Source organism: Ovis canadensis, chromosome 9, assembly GCF_042477335.2.
Source record: "Ovis canadensis isolate MfBH-ARS-UI-01 breed Bighorn chromosome 9, ARS-UI_OviCan_v2, whole genome shotgun sequence".
Classification (NCBI taxonomy): domain Eukaryota; kingdom Metazoa; phylum Chordata; class Mammalia; order Artiodactyla; family Bovidae; genus Ovis; species Ovis canadensis.
In genome coordinates this window covers 85,769,496-85,793,415 of record NC_091253.1, presented here as the reverse complement: position 1 = coordinate 85,793,415, position 23,920 = coordinate 85,769,496, and the positions used below count along the sequence as shown (strand labels likewise).

General features: G+C 43.7%; 1 protein-coding gene and 1 non-coding gene across 4 annotated transcripts in view; both read left to right on the top strand.

The window, feature by feature from the left end:
• The window catches only part of GRHL2 (grainyhead like transcription factor 2), a 169,360-nt gene that overhangs the window by 71,818 nt on the left and 73,622 nt on the right, over positions 1 to 23,920 (top strand). For all 3 annotated transcript variants that reach the window (XM_069600433.1, XM_069600432.1, XM_069600431.1), the window contains exon 7: positions 3,429 to 3,540. In XM_069600433.1, the coding sequence (XP_069456534.1) occupies positions 3,429 to 3,540 (112 nt within the window). The remainder of the gene's footprint in view (positions 1 to 3,428; positions 3,541 to 23,920) is intronic.
• Positions 20,653 to 20,725, top strand: TRNAG-GCC (transfer RNA glycine (anticodon GCC)). Its single transcript has one exon. It is a non-coding gene; the product is annotated as a tRNA-Gly (tRNA).

Genomic DNA, 23,920 nt, shown 5'->3' with positions numbered 1-23,920 from the left:
GTTTGGTCTCAGGTCAAACAAAAGGGAGGGAACACAGCCCCGCCCATCAACAGAAAATTGGATTAAAGATTTACTGAGCATGGCCCTGCCCATCGCAACAAGACCCAGTTTTCCCCACAGTCATTCTCTCCCATTAGGAAGCTTCCATAAGCCTCTTATCCTTATCCCTCAGAGGGCAGACAGAATGAAAACCAGAATCACAGAAAACTAATCAAACTGATCACATGGACCACAGCCTGGTGTAAGTCAGTGAAACTATGAGCCGAGCCATGCCATTTAGGGCCACCCAACATGGGTCATGGTGGAGAGTTCCGACAAAACATGCTCCACTGGAGAAGGGAATGGCAAACCACTTCAGTATTCTTGCCCTGAGAACCCCACGAACAGTATGAAAAGTCAAGGAGTGGGCATGATATGATCCCTATCTGGAGTGACTTGAAAGAATTTTCACATCCATGAGGGTTAGTTCTATTTGTGGGAAATGAAACTGTCTTGGAAGTCCGCCAGCTTCTGGCATTCTTAACCCTGCCAAGAAGGGCGGGAACTGGTAATGCTTCTCTACTGAAAAGGAAAATTATATACACAAGAGCTCTGAAAAGAGGTTGAAGGACTTTCCTGCTCTGTTGTAAAATGATTTATGCTGCTGTGTACGTGCCTCCTTATTTTATCATAACTGCCTCCTCCTAAGCTGCTTCTTCAGTACACTGAGAAAGGAATGCTGTGCTCTGCTGGGCCCAGTTCACCCCATCTCAAGTTCCCATGCAAAGGGTAAAACATGGGGTTGCAGAGAAAAGCATATCTGGGCACCTGCTGGTTGACTTGCCTGTTACTAGCTTTAGGTAAAATCATTACAGTGGCGTGCTCTTGAATCAGCCAGGTTTTATGACATTGTTTCCATGAGAAAGGCAAGGAAGAACTGCTCCTCCTTTGTCCAATAGGCCTTCCTCCCTTCAAGACTGTCCTGGTTCCAGATTGGAGCTTCAGGAGACAGGGCGGTTGAGAGTGAAGGGAAGGATGGAGAGGGAGGCTCTGGGACTAATGTCCTACCTGAGGCTGCACTCCGGGGCAGGTGCAAAGGTGCCCAGTGTGCTGTGTGCCTCCAGGGGGCTTAGTATGTCCCAAGCCTGTGGTCAAGCCTGTGGTGGAGGGATGCCGTCCTTATCCCCATCGTCCCAACAACCAGATCCACAATAGAACAGCTAGTATTTATTGTGGGTGTACGTTGAACACTGTACATAGAGTAACTCTCTGAAACTAACAACAACCCTATGCCATAGGCATTACTTCTATAATGTTCCAGATGAGGAAACTTGGCCTTTCAGAAGTCAGCAACTGGCTAAGGTCACACAGCTCAAATGTGAGGGAGCCAGGTTCTATCCCAATCAGACTTCTAACCTACTCTCTTAACACCCAAGTGTACAGTACTGAGTAGCATGGAGGCCTGAAAGGCGTAGGCTCCACCTCTGGAAATTGACCCTAGTGTGCCCTATGCCATCATATATGAATGCCTGGTGAGGAGACGCTGGATACCTCTTCTTTTTCAAAAAAATCTTGCCAATTACAAGGTAGTGTATAACTCATATATACCTTGGTAATAACAGCATTATCATCACCCTGAAAAGATGACGTCAGTAATCTAAGGCCATGGCAGCAGCTTGGAGTACAGCGACTTTTCCAAGAATTTTCTTTCATTGAAATCATGAAAATAATGTAGTTTATTTTATCTCCTTTTGTTCCATTTTGCCTAAAACAAAGAGCCTTCCTTCTTTTAAAGTCTTCAATCTAACAGCCTTGGAGAGCAGGATGGTCCTTCTCGAGTGGGTCTTTCTTACTCCTCTTACTCCTCACTCTGGGAGAGCAAGCCGCCTGGAGGAACGAGGGATGCACTTAGAATCTCTGAGCACTGATTTCTGCAAACAGGGCTACATCCCAAGTCAGAGCCTGTAGCCTTGGTAATAGCAGTTTCAAACTGCCTTTTTCTTTATCACTGAAAAAATACATTTCCATACCAAGAATAGGCCATAGCTTATGCTAATTTAGTCATTGTCTAGAAAAAAGTCCCCCGAAACATTATTTTTATTTTGGGACAGACAGAAATAAACAGCAGGAGGCTGTGCAGTGAATGTTTACAGAGAAATAGAAAGACCTGAGGAAGGGGAAGGGGGAAGGATGGAGGGAGGCCGAGCCCGGGTTCCACCAGCACAGCCGATGGGTCCCTTTCTCGTCAGCTCTCCTGCACGCCTTTGTGAGTCATGCTGCTTGTGGGTTCGAATAATATGGATGCATTGTTTCTAAACCAGCTTTTCTAACAAACCTCTGCTTTTTTTGTGCGACAAATGTTTACATACCACTGGGAATAAGCCAGATCTTGACTTGACACTACGGGTACTATCAATACTTGGTATCTCTTATTTGTCAGGCACTAGGGACACGGTGAATTATACGATATCCCCGCCCTTATTAACATAAGCCACTGCCGTGGACTGAGTAACTGTAAGTAATTAGGTAGATATGTGTCAAATGCTACAGGGGACAGGGCATTAAGGAATAAGAGTCGATGACTATTCTCTTGAAATAGCAGAAAATTGTCTATGAGGTATTTTGGATATGGAATGAAATGGAGAGTATATTCCTGGATACAGTATTCCTCATGCTGTAATTAAAGGGTTGTAAGTTGGTTGTTGATTTTTTTTTTTTTTTTTTTTGGTTTGTTTGTTTGGTGATTTTGGGTACCTTCTCCATCTCGTAAATGACCATGACTTAACATATTTAGTTTAGCAAAACAGTTTGTAACTTAGAAGTGGAAGTCATTTGGGATTCTTATTTCTACAGATATAATTAGTTTCATGGGCTCATTTAAAAGTATATCCACATATTTAAGGAAATCATATGGTTGACTTTGTATCTTTTGGTCCGTGATGTATCTTTATTTTATATCATTGTTCATCAGTGTGAGCTCATCTTTTAGAATTTCTCTCAGTACCATCACCGATCCAGTCAGAGGCACTTAATTAGGCCAGAAACACATATTTGCTCTTTTACAAAAGCACCAAATTCTGTGTTTAAGGATATAACATTTCAAAAATGGCCTTGTATTCAATGAAAGAAAAAAATCTTTTTCGGTATTCCCACTCACCTCACAAAATAATACATTTGCTGATAAATTGGTTAATCCAATTGTGTTAGTCATGGCAAAGATAAGGTAGCATTCTTTTTTATTCTGTGCTGTTTTCATTTCCCATTTATTTTCTAAAAAGTAGGCCTATTTTGAAACAAAATAAACCCTACAACTGAGCTTATCTAAAGCAAGAAAAGCAAATTTATAGAAATTAAGGCAACACACCTCTGGTAGCATTCCCAGAACTGGACACTGTGGAGCAGGAGGGGCTGAATGGAAAGTAAGCTGTGTGGTTCTCCCTGCCCTACAGAGCGTGGTGATGGTGGTCTTCAGTGAAGACAAAAACCGGGATGAGCAGCTGAAATACTGGAAGTACTGGCACTCTCGACAGCACACTGCAAAGCAGAGGGTCCTTGACATTGGTAAGTTGACCTTGACCTTGACCTTCTTTCATGGTCTTTGGTAAACCTCCATGTTGCCTTGATGCAAAGAAGAGCCCAGAAATCACAGCTGAGACCTACATCACTCCTGTGATGTGCCTGGCACTAGTCTGTGCACCTTTCCAATATTTCAGTACATTTAGTACAAATAAGGCTGAGAAGTCAAGATCAGGCTAAGCTGAGAGCAAAGCACTTTGTGTCCCATAGAAGTCAAGTGTGTCTCATATAATAATAGATTTAGATTTACCATGGCCATGCCAGTTTCTGAAACATATTTCCAGGCCCTCTTGTGTTTGAGCCTAATAACTGGCAGGCAGGCCAGAGGAACTCTTTTTCCTTCCTGTAACACAGGTAACCTGGGCTCATTTGGTTCTAAGGTACTCGTGACGATCACGGGACTAGATAGAGCTTTCTAGTTCTCTAATTTTCCATCTTGTGTTCCGTCCATCCAAACACACATCTAGTGCAAAGAATGCTAGATGACCAGACTAACGCAGAGTTCGAGAGAGCGTTCTTGGCAGTAGAGAAGGAATGACCTGCCCAGTGCATTTCCTGGAGTCTGTGTATTCCTAAACATCATGCTGTTCTTTAGCTGTTCTTTAGAGATTTGGAGCCCCCTGGGTGGGACTCAAGAGTCCAGTCAAGAGAACAGAGCCCATACCAAGTGGTTCCATGGAGAGGATTCATTGCCAAGGTTGGGAGGGTGGAAGGCCCCATGAGGCCTTGAGAGAGGAGCCACAGCAAGAACTTGCTGCTAGTTGCTGGAGGGCCGAAGGATCAAAGGAGAAGGGGTGGGGGTTGGGAGAGCCCCCAGGCAGGGACAGGATCAGCCGGAGCCACAGCTGGGACCGCGGAAGGGGCAGCTGTCTTAAAGCAGTGAGAACACGGACCCCAGAGGGAGCAGGTATCTTAGAATAGCGAGAACTGCAGAGAATCTGCCAGAAACACCCCTCAGTGTAGAGCGGGGGGAGATGGCACGCCCTGCCCCCCAGCCTCCCCTAGCGCTTTCCATTGACCCCATTAGCCCGAAAAGGAGGGCACACCTCCCTGGCACATGCACTTTGCAGGAATCAACCTCTAGACGCAGAGCAAAGCAGGGGGTGTCAGGGATTGGTCTTAAAGTGTCTAGAAATAACTTAAGACCACAGTAATTATATGTGTTTATAAATAATTTTAACAGTTCATCTACATCCTGCTTCCATAAGAAACTATTTCTCATTTATAGGCTTTATTTTCACGTTTCCCAGACCTCGAGGCACAGTCCCAGTGAGGACAGGCCAAGTCCAGTGAGGAAGGTTTCTGCTGTGTTGGACACCAGAGTTGATAATGAACCGCTAGAAGGATGTTTACTTTGATTTCTTTCACATTGTAACAGAGGACTTTTTCAAACCTTTTAGCTCACACTTGCTGGGACCCTTTGACCAATAGTAGAGGAACTAAGGTAGGGTTGGAGACTCGCTGTAGAAGATATGGAAACTAATTTGCTGGTTTTTCTTGGAAAATGGCTACACCACTCCTTATGTCTACCACAGATACACTCACACACGTCTCCTTTCAACTAGTCAAACGAATTTATTCAATAAACAAGGAAACCAAGGCCTACTGACCCACCTTTCCTTTCCTCCCATAATTAGTGCAAGAATTAGTGCAAGCGCTGGAATAAAAGCAATCTTCCTCACCCAGGTCACACCCTGAAGCCCCAAGATCGACCAGCTGGGAAGAAGGGTTTGGGAATACTTGCTGTAACCTGCTTTGGAGGCAGTCTGCCCAGAGCAGAGGAACAATTTTATTTTATTTGAAAAGTTAGCCTTATAATTATTGCCCAAGAAAGGAGCAATTAAGTAGAAATGTGGCCTAGGTCCAAATAAGGCAAATAATAAACACGTTTTACTGGCATACCTGTGGGTTCAACTTTGATGTTGTTACAGGGTTTACTTTTCTTAGCCCAGAATGATCTCTCAGGTCTCATAGGATTTCAGATCTTATCTCTCTTCTTTATCACCTCCTGGCTGCTTTGTCTCCCTCATGTAACCCTTTGCACATGTGTGTGTGCACACAAACACATACACATTTATCACTGAGATTTGTGACTTTGACTCAGTAGCTTCATGGCCACCTGGGCTATTTGCTGACTCTGAGATTAAGGCATTGAATCAGCCTCTTAGGTTCAAATGAAAAATCAATCTTCTGACCATAGTCTCTACCCCTCACCTCAATCTGACAGGATGAGGAAAGATGGAAGAAATTCCTCTAATTCATTCTTGTACCAGATTTTTGGAAAGTCAAGCAACTTGTTCCTCTGTCAGTGGGCGGTTGATACCATTTCCAATAGAAAGGGTGGGGGGTGAGGTTGCTGTGGCGACTCCATCCGTGTGCTGTGAGCCCTCCTGGGGGTAACTCTGCAGGGCTGTGTCGAGAACGTCTGTGAGGCTGCACCTGGGCTCAGCCAGGGGGTTACCAATGCCTGCTGAGGGGGGAGGAGGCCCAAGAGTGCGTTTATGCTATGCCTTTGTCAGTTTGGGTGGAGAACCTTCTAGTGGCTGGCCTGCAAGAGAAAAGGAAAAATCCAGAAGTGTTTAATGTGTTATTTTTCTTTACCTGTATGCACTGGAGATTAAAGCTGGGTCTCCCAAGTTGGAGTTCCCCAAGCCTCTCCTAGCCAATGTGGTTAGCAAGTCCAACTAAAGCCTGTAGGTAGTGACTTTGAAGTTGGCATTAGAGACTGAGATGAGGACCTTTTTCGCTAAAACGAGCGTTCGTAACCTGAGTCCTTGGGGGTCTGTGGGTGGGCTTTGGGGAGCCTCCACTCCTCAAATTCTGTGCACTACCACTCTGCGTTTGGATGTACAGGTCCTTTCACCTTCTTTCCAGGGGTGCCCAGGACAGCCCTACCTCCCTCAATCTCCTTGCTTCCCTTCCAAGCGGCACCCAGTGGAGCTCTCACCTCTCTGTGTCTCCTTCTTCAACATCCCCTCAGAACTCGCGTGCTCAATCGACTCTCGCGACGCCATGGACTGTAGCCCACCAGGCTCCTCTGTCCATGGGATTTCCCAGGCAAGCATACTGGAGTGGCTTCTATTTCCTTCTCCAGGGAGCTCAGCACTCATGCTCGAGGGCCATCCTGTCTCCTCTGGGCCCTGGTATAATCGTGCCTGGAGAACATGCTCCATCTTTCCCTACATAAATCGTCTCCTCTGGACTAGACTGTCGGTTGTTCTTTGTGGCCCCGCCTCATCGCCCACGTACTCCTGCTCCTCTGAGTAACCCGTGTGTGCCGGCTGCCTGATGGGAGAGGACCCTCAGTGTCCCTGTTGGAGTCCCCATCTGTGGAAAGACCATCCACGGAAAGTGGAGGGCCAGGGGACAGAGCTGCTTTTCAGAGCAGGGGGCACCTCAGCTGCCAGCTTCCTGAGTGCTGAGCAGAGTTCCTGGCGAGGCCCTTCCTGCCTCACACCAGTCACATCCCTCCCTGGGCAGACACTCATATGTTGCCTGACTTGTTCCCTCACTTCTTGGAGGCCTTTGCTTGTCGTCACCATAACAGAGAGACCTTCCCTCTCGTCTCACCCAAACATCATGCCCTCGTCACTCTCAAGCTCCCGTATCTCTACTCCACTGCAGAGCCCTGTCGCCACCAAACATGTTATGAATGCGTGTTTCTGTTTCTTCTTGTGTCCCCCCTCCTGCTACACTAAGCCCCAGAAGAGACGACACTTGTCTGTTTTCTTTTCTGCTCCAGGCCCGATGTCTCTCACAGAGCCTGAGTCACCGTGAGCATTTGGTAAATATTTCCTGAAGGAATGAATGGATGTATGAATGAATGAATGAATGACCACACGTAAGGATGACACTCTTACTGCAGTGATAGGAAGCTGGCTTTCAAAGGCGCGGACTGTGTCTTAGTAACAGCTCCCATGTGTCTGTTGCCTTTTGTGTACCGGGTTCTTTCTATACATCAGACATAAGCATTTTGTCCTTCATCCTGAAAACAACTTATTTTATTGCTGAAAAGCTGAGAGGGTGAGGTGTGAAGAATTTTACCCAGAATCAAAGCCCTGGTAAGTGGTGAAGATGGAAATTCAGGCTTGCTGGACTGTGCACGCCTTGTTTTTTAATTATTGTGTGTCTTCACTCCACTGTCTCTCATCTTTGTATCTTAACCTCTAGATAGTTCTGGGCCCCCCGCCACCCCCAATCACATGCAGAGTAACTGCAAGCTGTCATGAATTGACCTAGCGTTGAGGTCCTGCCTCTCCCTTCTGCGCCTTCCTTTCCAGATGCTGAGAACGCTTTGCACTCTGGGTGGCAGGACTCGGCTGCTGCTAGTTCTGACATTTCTAAAAGCCAGTTCAGATGTGTGGTTCTTGTACATGAGGCCATAAACTATGCTGGTGGGGAAGGAAACATTAGCAATTAGCTCTTGCTGGATATAAGTAAAACAAACAAACCCCAGCCCAAGTGCACTCTGCTGCTCTCCAAAGCACATAAGTAGAGTTCTCCAAGTTACACAAGTTCTTTCTTGTGAGCTCATCAGATAACAACAGTTAGTCTAGGTCATCAATATGTTCACATTCTGCAGCCCAAAGAGTTCCCGCACTGATTGTACCTACTGTATGGAATCACCACTTTGATGGTATTCTGTCCTTTGCTCGTCTCTGAGTGTGAAAGCCCCTTTCTCAAAGGACATGGAGTCAGTGTTGATCCCATCTTAGTTACCACCAGCTTGCAGAAAGACAGAGCGATTCCACATTCACTCAGCAACCGACCCTTCATTAGGAAATGGTGATTCAGAGATAAATAAGTAAGGCAGAGCCCCATCTTCAAGCTGCTCCAGACTGGAGGCAAGAAGATGACTGGCTGATGTTATCACATGGTGAGAGGCAGATGGGAGAAATATTTGCTGTAGACGTTTCTAAGTCCCCTCTGAAAAGATAACCAGAATATGTGAGGAGGTCAAAAAGGTGGGGGAGGGTGCTGCGAGCCAGGGAAGCAGCCCATGCAGAGGTATAGGAATCAAGACAGGAAAACCAAAGTGAGATTGGTATGCGATTTTATAAAATCTGATAAAACTGTTGGCAAAAATGGGAGGGGTGGAAACTCTCGTGCATGCTGGTGGGAGTATCATTGATTCAACTTACACAGTGGGTGGGGAGACAAGTAAACTGGGAATAAACTGGGCTGAGAAAAGGAGCTGGAAGGCTGTGGGAGTTGTGGAGAGGCTTGATTTTTAGGGGAATTTTAGAGTAACCTGGTGGCTCAGTGAAGCATCTGCCTGCAATGCAGGAGACCTGGGTTCGATGCCTGGGTTGGGAAGATCCTGTGGAGAAGGGAATGGTTACCCACTCCAGTATTCTTGGCTGGAGAATCCTATGGACAGAGGAGCCTGGTGGGCTGCAGTCATGGGGTCACTGAGTCGGACATGACTGAGTGGCTAACACTTTCTTAGAGTGACAGGGGTAGGAAGTATAGATGGGATTTGCAGGTCTCAAGCTGTAAGAGGAGACCCATGTAAAGCTGTTCCAACGAGGTACAGATTGCAGCTCTGGGTCTCCCATGGAGGCTGAATGAGCCCAGCAGGGTGTTTTGGGATCCAAAGCCCAGAAAGTTCCTGGTACGAGAGGGCTGTTGATTCCGACCATACGTATCCTGGTGGTCAACTCAGAGCTGCAGGCGCAATGCTGGGGAAATGCTCTCAGGCCGTTGGGTGGGTCTTTGCAGAGGAGCAGCACCACACCAGATACTGAGGGGATCTGAGCTCAGAGTTTCTCGTCTTCTGCCGCTTTGGCACTAGCTTGGCTCCACAGAACCTTGCTTTGCAGTTTTGTTGGGGAGATTTTCAAGATGTGTGTACTTATGCTTTTTTTATATTGAGGTGTAACATGCATAGTTTGTTTTTCATTAATCCATGTTTTTCTCTTGTTGAACAGAGTGGGCTTCAGAGATGCAGGAATATATAAGTGAGGGCCCATAAAAGATGTCACTCATCCAGGGGAGTGTTCCATTTGCCCATCGGTCCTCCCAGAACTCTGACAAGGGGGAGACTGGGCAGAAATACAGGCAAATGGAATTCTGTGATGAGGCGACATTTCTCTTTATTGAGTTGCAGGGTTTGATTTGGGAGACTTTGCTCAGCTGCTGAGGATTTTCAGCAGGACAGTGGTATCTGTCTTTCAGAGAGGTGGTTCTGGGCCAGGGTCCAGGTGGGATGAAGTGAGGGAGAGACTGGTTATAGCTGGGGAGAGACCTGGAGGAGTAAGCTGTAAAGGAGAGATGCAAAATTAACTCAGGAATGAGAGATGAATTCTAGAACTGGTAGACTTTCAGAACTGACTGGCTGTAGGGATAAAGGAGAAGAAAAAGATCACAGAAAGAAAGTGCAGCTTTGCCAACGGGGTAGGGGTTGGGAGTAGCAGCAAGCATGGTACCCCAGGTGCCAGGGGAGTGGGGGCTGACTGATGCTGAGTCCAGCCAGGGGCACAATGACTTTTAGGCACCGTTTACACATTAAACAGGCTGGGAGTTCCCCGGGGACTCATTTGCACAGTGGAGAGATCCAGTTTTGCCCCATGTAATGACTTACCAGCAGCAGCGGCCGCAAGCCATTTAAAAAATATTTGAAAAGGACTACCAATCACAAAATGAACCAGAATGCGTAGCAAGTCTACTCAAAGCATGAATAATTACAGAACCACTTTCTTGGGAAGGAATGTTTTTCTGTTTCCTTTCAAGCAAGGAAGGAAAATTATAAGACATTCAACAACTGACATTGATTTATAGAATGAAAAATCAGAAGCTACAGCAGATACATTGAGACTCATTCAAATATAGTGTCTCTCTACTGAACAGAATTAAGAATTACTTGCTTGCTTTACAATGCAGCTTTTTCAAAATAATGAGCATCACAGTTTTTGCAGTTTCCGAAAGGGTGGTATGGATGGTGACGTAATGAGACTAATTCCCCAAGCACATCCGAATGAGCAAAATTACTTGATAGTCACATCTAATGTAATCGGTATTGACATCATTTTGCTGTTAATTGTGAAACCAACCATTTGCTCTTTATTCAATCTGTCTTTGATTTTGGTTCCCAGAACGTAATCTTTCCCTGTATTAGTACGTATTAAATTATTAATATTAATCCCATTGTTTTCCATGGTAATTGACAGGCAGTTATAGTCTCCTTGGTTATTAGTATGTGATTATAGGATTTTCATCTGTGCCCTAATACAAATGTATGTCTTTCTTTTAAAATTGTGCTGTTGATAGCAATCTTGTATTAAGATAAATTTTTCATGAATCCTTAAGTTCTGATGAAATCAAAACAGTTTTTCAAGTTTAGGTCTTGATAGTTTTCTTTGAGGGTCAAAGAGAAGCCTTTCGGGAGATTCTCAAATACAGAATTTTGTTGACCACTGTGACTTACTCAGCTTGGCTCATCTGTCCAGGGCTGGGAGCTCTCTTCTATGTGGAATTGTACTCCACTTTCAATAGGAATTGCGAATAAAATGAATTTACACCTTTAGTTTTTCCTTTGAGCTTTCTAGAGGAGCCTGGCTTTGGATGTGCCTTACAAGTGTGCTTTCTTGCAGTTTTTATAGTCAAATGCTGGCTTGGGCTACTCAAAGCTGTGCAGAAAAGTTTGGGCGGGGGGGCTGGTGTAGAGATTGGTGGGCTGGGAGAGGCATCTGCTGGTTTTCAAGAGGTCAGGTAGCCAAGTAGTCAGCATGGATCTGTGGCCCAAATGGGCCTCGATTCAGGCATGAGTAAGATGTGGGGTAGGAAGTGACTCCTCTTTCAAGAAACATGGATGGAAGGAAAGGAAGGAAATCTGCCAGGACCAGGGCCTGGATGTGTGTTCATTTGGTGAACTCTGACCTCGTCCTGGCCCCTTCCCTTGTGGGGAAGGCTGGGGGAACCCCAGATCACCGCTGGGTGCCCTGCAGCTTGCCACTCTCTTCCCCAGGGTTGCCCACTCTGCCACAGAGTTTTGTTCTGTGGTGAGCTCTCCTCCCCCAGCACTGAACAAACCTGCCCTCTCCCAGCAGTTGGGAGAGTGTGGGACTTCCCTCCTTTAAAAATAACTCAAGGAAATGGAATTTTAATTTTTGATATTTCCTAGACTCTTTCCACACTTCTGAATAGATATGAAAAGTAAATTTGATTCAAAACCAAACCAAACCCCTTGAGAGCCCTCAACTTAAAAAATAAATAAATAATAACCCAACCCAGGGCTGGTTGGTGAGAGTCAGGGCAGTGAGTGAGTCAGAGCTGAGATGGTGGAGCAGCCTTGACCCCTGCTTCCTGCACGGATTGGGGCAGGGAGGAGGGGGTGGGGGTGTGGCCCCGGCTCTGCTCCGCCTATTGTTTGATCATCAGCTCTGGTTGTTGCTACAGTCACAGGCAGTGCGAGGCACCCTCTGATTTACAGAGAAGCGCTGTAGACAGCTACTGGACAACTATTTTCATCAGCAACTTTGGTTAGAAAACATGGCCGTGATAAAAATGGTAGGCGGTTAATGCTCTGTATTTAAAAGATGATACACTGCAAATATTCTTTAAACTTTAATCTTAGTTCAGGCAGAACATACTCATTTTCAATAAAAACTGAACCACTGTGAGTTTTTCTTTATTGCATGCGTGTCTCCATATGAGTGTTAGGAGCTGATTCTTTTGGGGACAGCACCTCTTGGGAGAATCATTTCCTCCTTGGCGTGTGTGCCTAGGGTGATGGAGAGTTCCCTCAGCCTTCCCCCGAGACAGGGCCAGAGTTCACCAACTGTCCACACATCCAGGCAGATTTCCTTCCAAACTATTGCTGGGTCTTTGTCTTTCCTTACAATCCATGTTTCTTAAAAGAGGCATCACTTCCAAACCTCGCATCTTACTCATGTCTGAATCCAGCATAATCTGCCTTTTATTAAGATTTCTTTTTTAAAAAACTGGAGTATTGTTGCTTTACAATACTGTGTTAGTTTCTGCCGCACCACGAAATGAATCGGCTGTATGTATACATATCTCCCTCTTTTCCGGATTTCCTTCACATTTGGGGGCAGAGAGCACAGAGTAGAGCTCTCTGTGCTGTGCATGCCCGTTAGTTATCCATGTTAAACACGTAGTGTGTGAGTCAGTCCCCGTCGCTCCATCCCATTGCCTCTCTTCCATCCTTGGCACCCTTATGCTTGTTCTCTACATCTGCATCTCTAGTCCTGCTTTGCAAATAAGGTCCTCTGTACCATTTTTCTAGGTTCCACATATGAAAGTGAAAGTCGCTCAGTCGTGTCCAATTCTTTGTGACCCCATGGACTATACACTTTTTGGAATTCTCCAGGCCAGAATACTGGAGTGGGTAGCCTTTCCCTCCTCCAGGGGATCTTCCCAACGCAGGGATTGAACCCAGGTTTCCCACATTGCAGGCAGATTCTTTACCAGATGAGCCACGAGGGACCCCAAAATATGTGTTATATATTTATTTTTCTCTTTCTGACTTCACTCTGTGACAGTCTCTTAAGTCCATCCATACCTCTGCAAATGGCACAATTGCATCCCTTTTAATGGCTGAGTAATATTCCAGTGTGTGTGTGTGTGTGTGTGTGTGTGTGTGTGTATACATATATGTGTGTGTATATATATGCCACACCTTTATCCACCCCTCCATTGATGGACATTTAAGTTGTGTCCATGCCCTGGTTATTGTAAATAGCGCTGCAATGAACTTTGGGGGGTGTGTATCTTTCTTAATATTCAAATTTCTTAATGCCACATCTGTAGGTCTGTTTCACCCCTAGGTTACTTCCAACCTCCCCTTCATTTCTCCTCTAGGGCTCTCCTTGCCTAGAATGGCCCTTCCTCCCTCCTTTCCCTGGCAGTCATCTCACTCCTAAGACCTTGTTCCACAACCTACTTAGGTGAGATCTTCCTAATCTTTCAGACATCAGCTGCTTCCTCCACAGATTTTAGTTTGTACTTAGACTGTACCATTGCTGGGTTTCACTTGGTTTATCAGTTTGCATTCTGTCCATTCCGCTAAATGCCAAGCTTCTCGAGGGGAGAGAAAATTTTTTTCTGTAACTTTTGTATGAGCAGCACCTGGTGCAGTGCCTGGCACAGAAAAATGCTCAACTAGTGCTGACTAGTTGATGAACAAACTTCCGTGTATTGTTCTGTGTATGTAGGTAACACCATGGTAAGGGAATATGTGCCTTGTTAACAGGGAAGTCAGGGTGGGGTTGGGCTTTGTCCTCTTCTGTGATGAAAGAATCAGTATTGGTCGTATTTTTCTGGATCCCAGCTAAATGTGCATTTGGTACTTTGATTTCTTATATTTTAAAAATTGTTGCATTATTCTATAGACTTTTTCATGAACCATGATTAACTCCAAGACTTAATTGCTAACATAGAAATATAATACTGACATTAATAAACCAAGGGGGAACTTCTCCTTTTTAACTTGGGGGCTTCATTAATAAATTTCTCCTTTTAAACTTAACTGGAAATTATTGTTATTTCCCTGAAACAAACAGAAATTTGTTTTAAAGCAAACTTTACCAAGAAAAAATTTGGAAATTAAAAATTATAATTAATCTGGTCTTTAATTTGGGTTAAATTTTTTTTTTTTTCACTGCTCCTGGGAAATGTGTTTGCCTGGTTGTAGGCATTATTAAGAAACCTTTTCTGCAGAAGTACTTGCCCACTGCTGGCAATTTTAAAACCCTGAGTGGTTAACCAGAAGGAATGTTACAGAGAAGATTAAAGTAGGAATGGGTGCTTGCAGGGCATCTATTGAGTGGATGCTCTGAGAACCTGTTTCAGTGAAAGGCTGAAACTTTCTCATAACGAGATCGTGGTTTACATGATGAGCTTTCAAAATGAACACACACACGCACAGAGCTAAAACCACTCAACAGACCTATCATATTTAATACTGTAAATACTTTAATTTCCTGTCTTCCACCGTTTTCTTTTTCCCATTTACTGGATGCCACATTGCTTTCTCCTACTGGGTCGGACCTTTCCTGTATCTTTAGCTATATTTGACCATGACGTCATCTCAAACATGTAATCTGTGCTCTCTATTTGATTTTATGTCTTTAAAAAATATTTATTTATTTGGCCCCGTCAGGTCTCAGTTGCAGCACCCAGGATCTTCATTGCAGCATGCAGGCTTCTCAAGTTGCAACCTGCACGCTTAATTGTCCCCTGGAATGTGGGATCTTAGTTCCCCGACCAGGGATCAAACCCATGTCCCCTGCCTGGGAAGGCAGATTCTTAACCGCTGGACCACCAGGGAAGTCCCTGATTCATGTTTTTTGCTTGGGGCCTAATTATTTTCTTTCTTTAGAGATGCATTTAGTGAAACCTCGGCCTAATAGTCTCACATTTTTTAGTGTTACTTGGTTGACTTAAGAGTTACGAAAAAAGAAACCCTGGCAAGACAGTCTGATAGTGTCACGAGACTCATCTAATTACTGAACAGAACTACAGAGCTGGTCTTTTCAGCCACGCTCCAGCAGGGACTGGAAACCTCTCTCTCACCCTGCCTTTCAGCAGGAACAAATGCATGTCTTCCTTGTCTTTGCAGTACCCACAAGTGTGGAATTAGGCAAATGTAAAGTTTTTCTTCCCTGTTTACAAAATCTAAAACTTGCCAAGAGAAAGTTTTTTCTGTACAACAGAAAAAACAGAGTTTTTTATGCTGTGAGGCCAGCACTGTGTTATCTCCATTTCACAGATCAAGGAGCCAACTTTCTTTTCTAAGGTGGCTGTTGATTTCCTCTGGGTGCACACCTGCAGTCCTCAGATGCTGTGATTCAGCATCTCCAAGGAGAATGGTAACAGCAGGAACTGCATCCCTCCTTTGAAGGACACATTTATCTTCTTGAAGAAATATATGTAAGAGAATTGGAATTTCCATTTTGAAATAATATGTAAATCCTCTAATAATTGTTGAAAAATAAGTAAACAGGAATAGCAACGTGAGTAATTCTAATAGTTGCTGCTACTGCTGAGTCGCTTCAGTCATGTCCAACGCTGTGCGACTTCAGAGATGGCAGCCCACCAGGCTCCGCCACCCCTGGAATCCTCCAGGCAAGAACACTGGAGTGGGTTGCCATTTCCTTCTCCAATGCATGAAAGTGAAAAGTGAAAGAAGTCGCTTAGTTGTGTCCGATTCTCTGCAACCCCATGGACTGCAGCCCACCAGGCTCCTCCGTCCATGGGATTTTCCAGGCAAGAGTACTGGAGTGGGGTGCCATTGCCCTAACTGCAGTTAATGCAAAAATCCCTCATATAACAAACACCCCCCACCCCCATCGTCCGCATAACAAACTTACCTTCCTTTATCTGTAGACCAGTTTGGTGAGTGACTGGGCAGCCAAGGGCTAATGGGAAAGTTGAAAGTGGAGGTTGCTTTTAATGCATCTTGAGCTACTGAAAGAATTGGGTTTGTAATTTCTGGTTGATCAAAGAGTAATCCACGTGAAGATTGACAGTTCTTGCAGTGTGTCTGTGTCCTGCACCCCCAGTTACCAAAAATTCATTTCCTTTTTTTGAATCTATTCAACTCAAAAGGGCAGTTATAGGTGCTGGAAAATCATTTCTGACATTGAGGGCTACTAGATACTAGAATGAGACTTTGAGAGAGACTGGAATGTGTTAGGACAGAAAAGCAATTCTAAAGACTGTTGCTAATAATAAAGTACCATCGTTTGAGAAAGAGTTCCATTGTCCTTCATAAATTAGACTTGGTTTAACTAGGAAAGTGTCATACTTTCCGGAAATGTCAACTGACTTGGGGAAAGCTTGGGGACTTGTCCTAGAGGAGGGGAGCCTGGTGTGTAGGTCTGACATGATTTTGGCTGAATAGCCACTCTGGGCAGTAACTTCTAATCCTAGATGTCTATAACATCTTGTCCTCTGCCTTCTTCTAAGAGTGTTAGCATATTAAGTAATGAAATAAAGAATGGAAAATTGAAATAAAACATGAATAGTTCCCACAGTACACAAATAAATTATATACCAAAGCACTACTCCTGTCTTCATTCATTTAGTGAACTGTCAGGATGTATTAGGCACTTTGGTGTTTTCACAAATTTAAAAGACACATAGTTTAAAAAGACATAATAGGTAGATTGAATTTAAATCTCACTGAGTAACAGATTGCTGAGAAGAGTTTAATTTTAAGCCCATCCCAGTTGATTTAAATTCAGAGCTAGAAGTCATGTTGTATGTGTGTATGGGCGTGTGTGTGTGTATATATATATATACATAAAAGTGAAAGTATTACTCAATTGTGTCCGACTCTTTGTAAACCCTTGGACTGTAACCTGCCAGGCTCCTCTACATGGGATTTCTCAGGCAAGAATACTGGAGTGGGTTGTCATTCCCTTCTCTAGGACATATGTGTATGTGTGCCTACAAACAGAATATGACCTACTTTCAATCTGAAGTCAAGTTTATGGGTCAGGACCAGCATTCTTTTTCCCTGTTTTCCCATTATGGTTTGCTAGGCTTCCCTGGTGGCTCAGATGGTAAAGAATCTGCCTACAATGCAGGAGACCTAGGTTTGATCCCTGGGTCGGGAAGATTCCCTGGAGAAGGGAATGGCTACCCAGGATATTGAATATGGTTCCCTGTGCTATACAGTAGGACCTTGTTGTTTATCTCTTTTATATACACTAGTTTGCATCTGCTAATCCCAAACTCCCAGCCCTTCGCTTCCCCAACCCCCTCCGCCTTGGGAATCATAAGTTTGTTCTCTGTATCTGTGAGTCCATTTTTGTTTGGCAGATAAGTTCATTTGTGTCTTATTTCAGATATATGTAAGTGATATCACATAGTATTTGCCTTTCTCTTTGTGGCTTGCCTTGGTTAGTATGATCATCCCTAGGTCCATACATGTAACTGTGAATGGCATTATTTCATTCTTTTTTATGACTGAGTAATATCCCATTGTATGTATAAACATCGCATTTTCTTTACCCATTCATCCACTGATGGATATATAGGTGGCTTGCATGTTCTGGCTGTTGTAAATAGAGCTACACTGAACATAGGGGTGTATGTATCTGTTTGAATTATAGTTCTGCCTGGATACACGCCCAGAAGTGAGATTGGTGGATCATATGTCCCTTTTCACCACATCCTCTCCAATGTTTGTTATTTGTAGACTTTTTAATAATGGCCATTCTGACTGGTGTGATACCTCCTTGTAGTTTTGATTTGCATTTCTTGAATAATTAGTGATACTGAGCATCTTTTCATGTGTCTGTTGGCCATCTGTATGTCTTCTCTGGAGAAACAGCTTTAGGTCTTCAGGACCAGCATTCTTAAGTAATGAAATCAAACAGAATAAAAATATTGGGTTGGCCAAAAAGTTCATTTGGGGTTTTCCGTATCATTGGGGTGGCCAAAAAGTTCGTTCAGGTTTTTCTGGATGATGTAAAAGTGAACGAACCTTTTTGCCAACTCAATACTAGCATATCTGGAATGCAGTAACGGGTTGCACTGTAAATGCTTTTCTTATTCTATGTTAAGGGCAATTGAAAGCTATCTCACAGGCCTGTATAATTCTTTCTCTAGGAATAGAAGGGTGAGTCAAACAAATAAAATATTAGGCTTCTCCTAATGGGAAAACTCCAAGAAAGAGTTCATCTTAAATGATATATGAAGGGTAAACATCATAACAATATTAGTAACTCCAGCTTTAATAGTGCCAAAGAGTCACTCTACACCAGTCACAATTCTGTGAGTCATAAATTTTATTTTCATAATGTCAGACCCTTTTGTTCTGGATTATATATGGAAAGGTGCTCATTGTAAAGGTTATATACTACAGAACTTCTTAGGTTTCAATCCTACCTTGTCCCTTTCAGAACTAAGGGACTGCCAGGAAGGGGAGGTACTTGATGCATTTGCCCATTATACCAAGTAGGAATAATTTTAAAAAGCTACTAATCAGAATTATCTGAGGTTGTGTTCATGAAATATGTGTATTTAGCACACACTCAGCTCTCAAAAACTGGTGACTGTTCCTAACTGTTTGCTCAGGACCCAGTGGTGGAAATACATTTAGTGCCTCTAAAAATCAGCTCAAGTGTCAACACCCTTAAGGAAACCCAGGTCACCTCCAACTTGGTAAAAATATACAAAGGAAATCATGAACTCAGATTTCTTGTGAGTCATTCAGATTTTAAGAAGCTGATTCTTTAGTTTTGAAAACAGAAAAAAAAAAATCTAAGAACTTACTTCAACTACGGTTTATTTATTTTTCATATTTCAAGTCAGAGCGAATACCCTTAGAATGACCCTCGACTGTTTCCGAAATTTGAACTGATCCCATTTGTCATTGCAGATAGAGGGACACAGATGTTTGAGGACAGAAGGGATGGGGGAAAGTAGGGACCAGCGTTGTTTCTGTCACCGACCACAGGACCAGTGAGGTCTGTTCTCTTAGACATTGTCTCTCTTTAATGGCTGAGGAAATACAAGTGCAGTAATTCACTGGCGGTCTCAGGCTTTGGTGAGAGGAGGATAAATTTAATTCAGGTCTAGGTGTCTCCCCTGCCAGTGTTTTTTCTCTCTGTGCTTTGAGCACCACTGTATAAATGGACTCCTTGTAGCATCCTGACCCCAAATGTGTAAGATGCATAGACTACCACAGGTCCTTCTTGGCTTTTCAAAAGAAGCATCTTCCTGGGCTGTGATGTATTGCACACTGAGTTGGTACTAGTGCCTTGAGCCATTTTCAGCATTCTGGCTTCATTATTATACCAGTCCAGGCAGAATGCACACCTTTCAAAAGAGAAGCAATTTTTGCATTAATTATACCACTTCTTTTAATCTCCAACAATATATACAAAAATAATAAGGAGTAGTTATAATTTACCAAGCACATGAACTTAATTAAGGTAAAGGAATTACTAGTTCCTTTGACAGCATTCCAGAATCACACTCACACATACAATCAGTTTGAAGAAAACAACAAAAGTCTGAATTTAAAGACCTTTTGGGACTTCCCTGGTGGTCCAGTGGTTAAGACTCCTTGCTCCCAAAGCAGGGGGCCCACGTTCGATCCCTGTTCAGGGAACTAGAGCCCACATTCCACAACTATGAGTTTGCATGCCACAGCTAAAGGATCCTGCTGCTATGACTGAAGACCCAGAGCAGTCAAATGAATAAATAAATGAATAAACAAATGTTTTTTAAAATGAAAAAATAAAGGCCTTTTAACAGACCAGTATTTATATGCAAAAATATAAAAAGGACATAACAAAGGAATTCACTGGTCTGCTTTCCATAGCAATTAAAATAGAGTGGATACCTATAATATCAGCACAGAATATAACTTGCCAAAAACATATGGAAACTATTGCATATCCATGCTTGTCTAGCAGTCTTTTGCTGATAACACTGTGAAGTTTGTCATCTCCCCCCTGGTGGCTCAGATGGTAAAGAATCCACCTGCAATAGGTGAGACCTGGGTTCAACCCCTGGGTTGGGAAGATCCCCTGGAGGAGGGCATGGCAACCCACTCCAGTATTCTTCCTTGGAGAATCCCTGTGGACAGAGGAGCCTGGCGGGCTAGAGTCCTTGCAGTCACAGAGTCGGACACGACTGAACAACTAAGCACACACACCTCCGTGGCTTTCTTAGAGGGCTAATTTGTGAGCTTTCTTTCCATCCTCCCAGGGTCTGCAGGGTATGGAGATGTGTTCTTTGCTTTCTCTTCACTGCAACATCCCTGACTTTGTCCTGGTTTGTCCAGGCATTTGCAATGGTCCAAAAATGTCCAGACTCTCCTCCTCATCAAACTTCTGTCCTCCAGCACTTCTCTACCAGCTAGTTTCCACATAGGCTATGCTATGAGTTTTCTCTGTAAGATGTTAGAGTCTGGTGGCCATTTCTTGTTTAATTTGCAAGATAAACTTACAAGATAAATATAGGTAGTGGTTAAAACTATGGCTTTTGGCATTAAACAGACCTAGATTCAAATCACAGGTTGTTCTGATACCAGCCAGGTTGCTTTGCACAAGCAGCTTAACTTCTCTTTAGAAGAGAATGCTGATACCTATCTCCTGGAGCTGTGGTGAGGATGCTTCCCTGGTGGCTCAGAGGTTAAAGCGTCTGCCTGCCATGCAGGAGACCTGGGTTCGATCCCTGGGTCAGGAAGATCTGCTGGAGAAGGAAATGGCAACCCACTCCAGTGTTCTTGCCTGGAGAATCCCATGGACGGAGGAGCCTGATGGGCTACAGTCCACGGGGTCGCAAAGAGTCGGACACGACTGAGCGACTTCACTTTGTGTCAGGAGAAGGTTTGGCATTTGGTAAGAGCTCACTTTACGGCAGGTATTCGTGTCCCAAGAGCACTTGCATTTTCATGTCAGGAGATGACAGTGTTTGTTCCCAAAGAGAGTCCTAGGATGGGATTCCAGGCCAGTAGAGGTCTTGGAGCAGGTGGGCCCCGGGTCTTACCATGTAGGTAGCTGCCTGGTCCTCTTGTATGTATGTGGTGTTGGCATCTACCTAAGAGGGGAGACTTGAGGATGAAGACTGTCTGTCTCATGGACATCATGGATAATAATGTGGGACATCACTGTAGATGGAGTGCTTTCTAAGTCTATATGTGAAATAAATTGAATGCACAAAAAGGATTCAGTCATTTCAATTTGCTGTAGATCCGTGCTACCCAGTCTGGTCTCCAGACCAGCAGCATCAGCCCTGCCTGGGACCTCATTAAAAAGGCAGCTTCTTTGCCACATCCCAGACCTACTGAATGAAAATCTCTGGGAGGTGGCTCAGTCATCTCCATTTTACCAAAGTTCTCATGGTGATTCTGATGCACCCCAGCACTCGAGAGTCACTATAACAGAATATCCGCACAAGGCTATAAACCATGAGAATCCAGAAACTATCGGTCTACGTCTTTGGAGGCTATCCTAACAGGCCCTAGAGAATCTTCATGGCTGTGCGTTCCCATACGCTTCACTTTGACATTTCAAGGACACACCCAGCCTGAGAACAGACCCTGGAAAGTTTGACTCTATTACCAGACATGACATTAACATGAGATCAACATCACCCTTAATTCATCAGATTCTCATTTCTTCTTTCCATGGTTTTGTTCTTTTTGATGCTTTGAGCTGGTTGTGTACTTTAGGGCTATCCCTTTGCATGTAAATCACTAAGATTAATAAGAAGTACCTTCTTAACTCAGATGCATTTGACATGCATGTGTTTGTTTTTTTTAGAAACCTGTTTTAGCCACTTGTAGTTTTGTTCCATCATGCCAGTTTTGGGAAACATCTAAGCCATATTTCTATTTATATCTCCATGCTCATCAAGTAGATGTTTATATTCTATAGATATTTACAAACTAGTGTACAAGTAGCTTGTGTGTTGCCTCATCATCTTTTTTAGGAAAGTGCATTCAGAATGTAACACAGTGTTTTACTGGGCTTCAGTTTCTGGTGCTTTACAGATAAAGCTTTTTTAAAAATTGGATGTTTGTGGCAACCCTGCGTGGAACAAGTCTGTTGGCACCATTTTTCCAGCAGCATCTGCCTATGCCACATCTTGGTAATTTTCTCCATATTTCAGACTTCTTCATCATTGTTGTATTTGATATGGTGGTCTGTGATCAGTGATCTTTGACGTTGCTATTGTGATTGTTTTGGGACATCACAAACCACATCCATATACGATGGCAAGCTTAATTGATAAATGGATGTGTTATGATTTCTCTACCAACAAGCCATCCCCCCATCTCTCCCTCTCTTCAGGCCTGCCTGTGCCTGGAGACAAAATATTGAAAGTAGGCCAGTTAATACCCCCAACAGTGGTCTCTTAAGTGTTCAAGTGAAAGGACAAACCTTACCTCTCTCACTTTCGTTTTCTTTTTTCAAAATTCTTTTTTTTTATTTTTTAAATTCTGAAAGTATGATAATACATTTACAGAAAAAAATTACATATAGTCCCACTATATATTACAATTATTTTTACGTAGTAAATTAAAATTTTAGTTGGAGTTTCAATATCAAACTCTCAAAAATTAATAGAATGAACATACAGAAAAGTAGAAGGGTACAGTAGACCTGAAAAGCATCACGAACCAAGTCAACATAGTTAAGACTTACACAATTTTCACACAACAATGAGATATACATCTATCCAAGTTCTCATAGACTATAAGCTAGGAGACACCAGAACATATCCAGGGACATAAAACAGGGTGCAAAAATTTCATGGTTTAAAGATATTGAAAGCATACAGAGTCTGTTCTCTTATCACTGTGTTGCTGCTGCTGCTGCTGCTGCTGCTAAGTCGCTTCAGTCGTGTCCCACTCTGCGACCCCATAGATGGCAGCCCACCAGGCTCCCCCATCCCTGGGATTCTCCAGGCAAGAACACTGGAGTGGGTTGCCACTTCCTTCTCCAATGCATGAAGTGAAAAGTGAAAGTGAAGTCGCTTAGTCGTGTCCAACTCTTAGCGACCCCATGGACTGCAGCCCACCAGGCTCCTCTGTCCATGGGATTTTCCAGGCAAGAGTACTGGAATGGGGTGCCATTGCCTTCTCCATCACTGTGTTAGAATTATCAAAAGATAATTATGCTACAAACAAATTATCAAAGAGATTTGAAAATAACCCACACATTTTCAAGTGCAGTGTGACATTTACCAAGAGAATCATGTCTCTCACTAGAAATCGTTAAGCTTAGTGAGGAAAGCATGTCAAAAGCCAGGAGAGGCCAGAAGTTAGGTCTCTTGCCCCAAGCAGTTAGCCAGGCTGTGAACACAAAGGAAAAGTTCTTGGCGGAAATTAAAAGTGCTAATCCAGTGGGCACACAAACGATAAGAAAACAAAACAGCCTATTGCTGACATGGAGAGTTTTACTGCTCTGGGTAGAAAATCAAAACAGCCACGACATTTCTGTAAGCCAAAACCCAATCAGAGCAAAGCCCTGACTCTCTTCCATTCTATGACAGCTGAGAGAGGTGAGAAAGCTAGGGAATCAGAGTTTGAAGCTAGCAGAAGTCAGTGTATGAGGTTTAAGAAAAGATGTCATCTCATTAACTTATAAAATTGTGAGGTGAAGCAGCCAGTGCTGATGTAGAAGCTGCAGCAAGTTGCCCAGAAGATCTAACTAAGATAATTCATGAAGGTGGCTACACGAAGTGAAAGTGGCTCAGTCGTGTCCGACTCTTTGCGACCCCATGGACTTTACGGTCCATGGAATTCTCCAGGCCAGAATACTGGAGCAGGTAGCCTTTCCCTTCTCTAGGGTATCTTCCCAACCCAGGGATCAAACCCAGGTCTCCTGCATTGCAGGCGGATTCTTTACCAGTTGAGCCACAAGGGAAGCCTAAG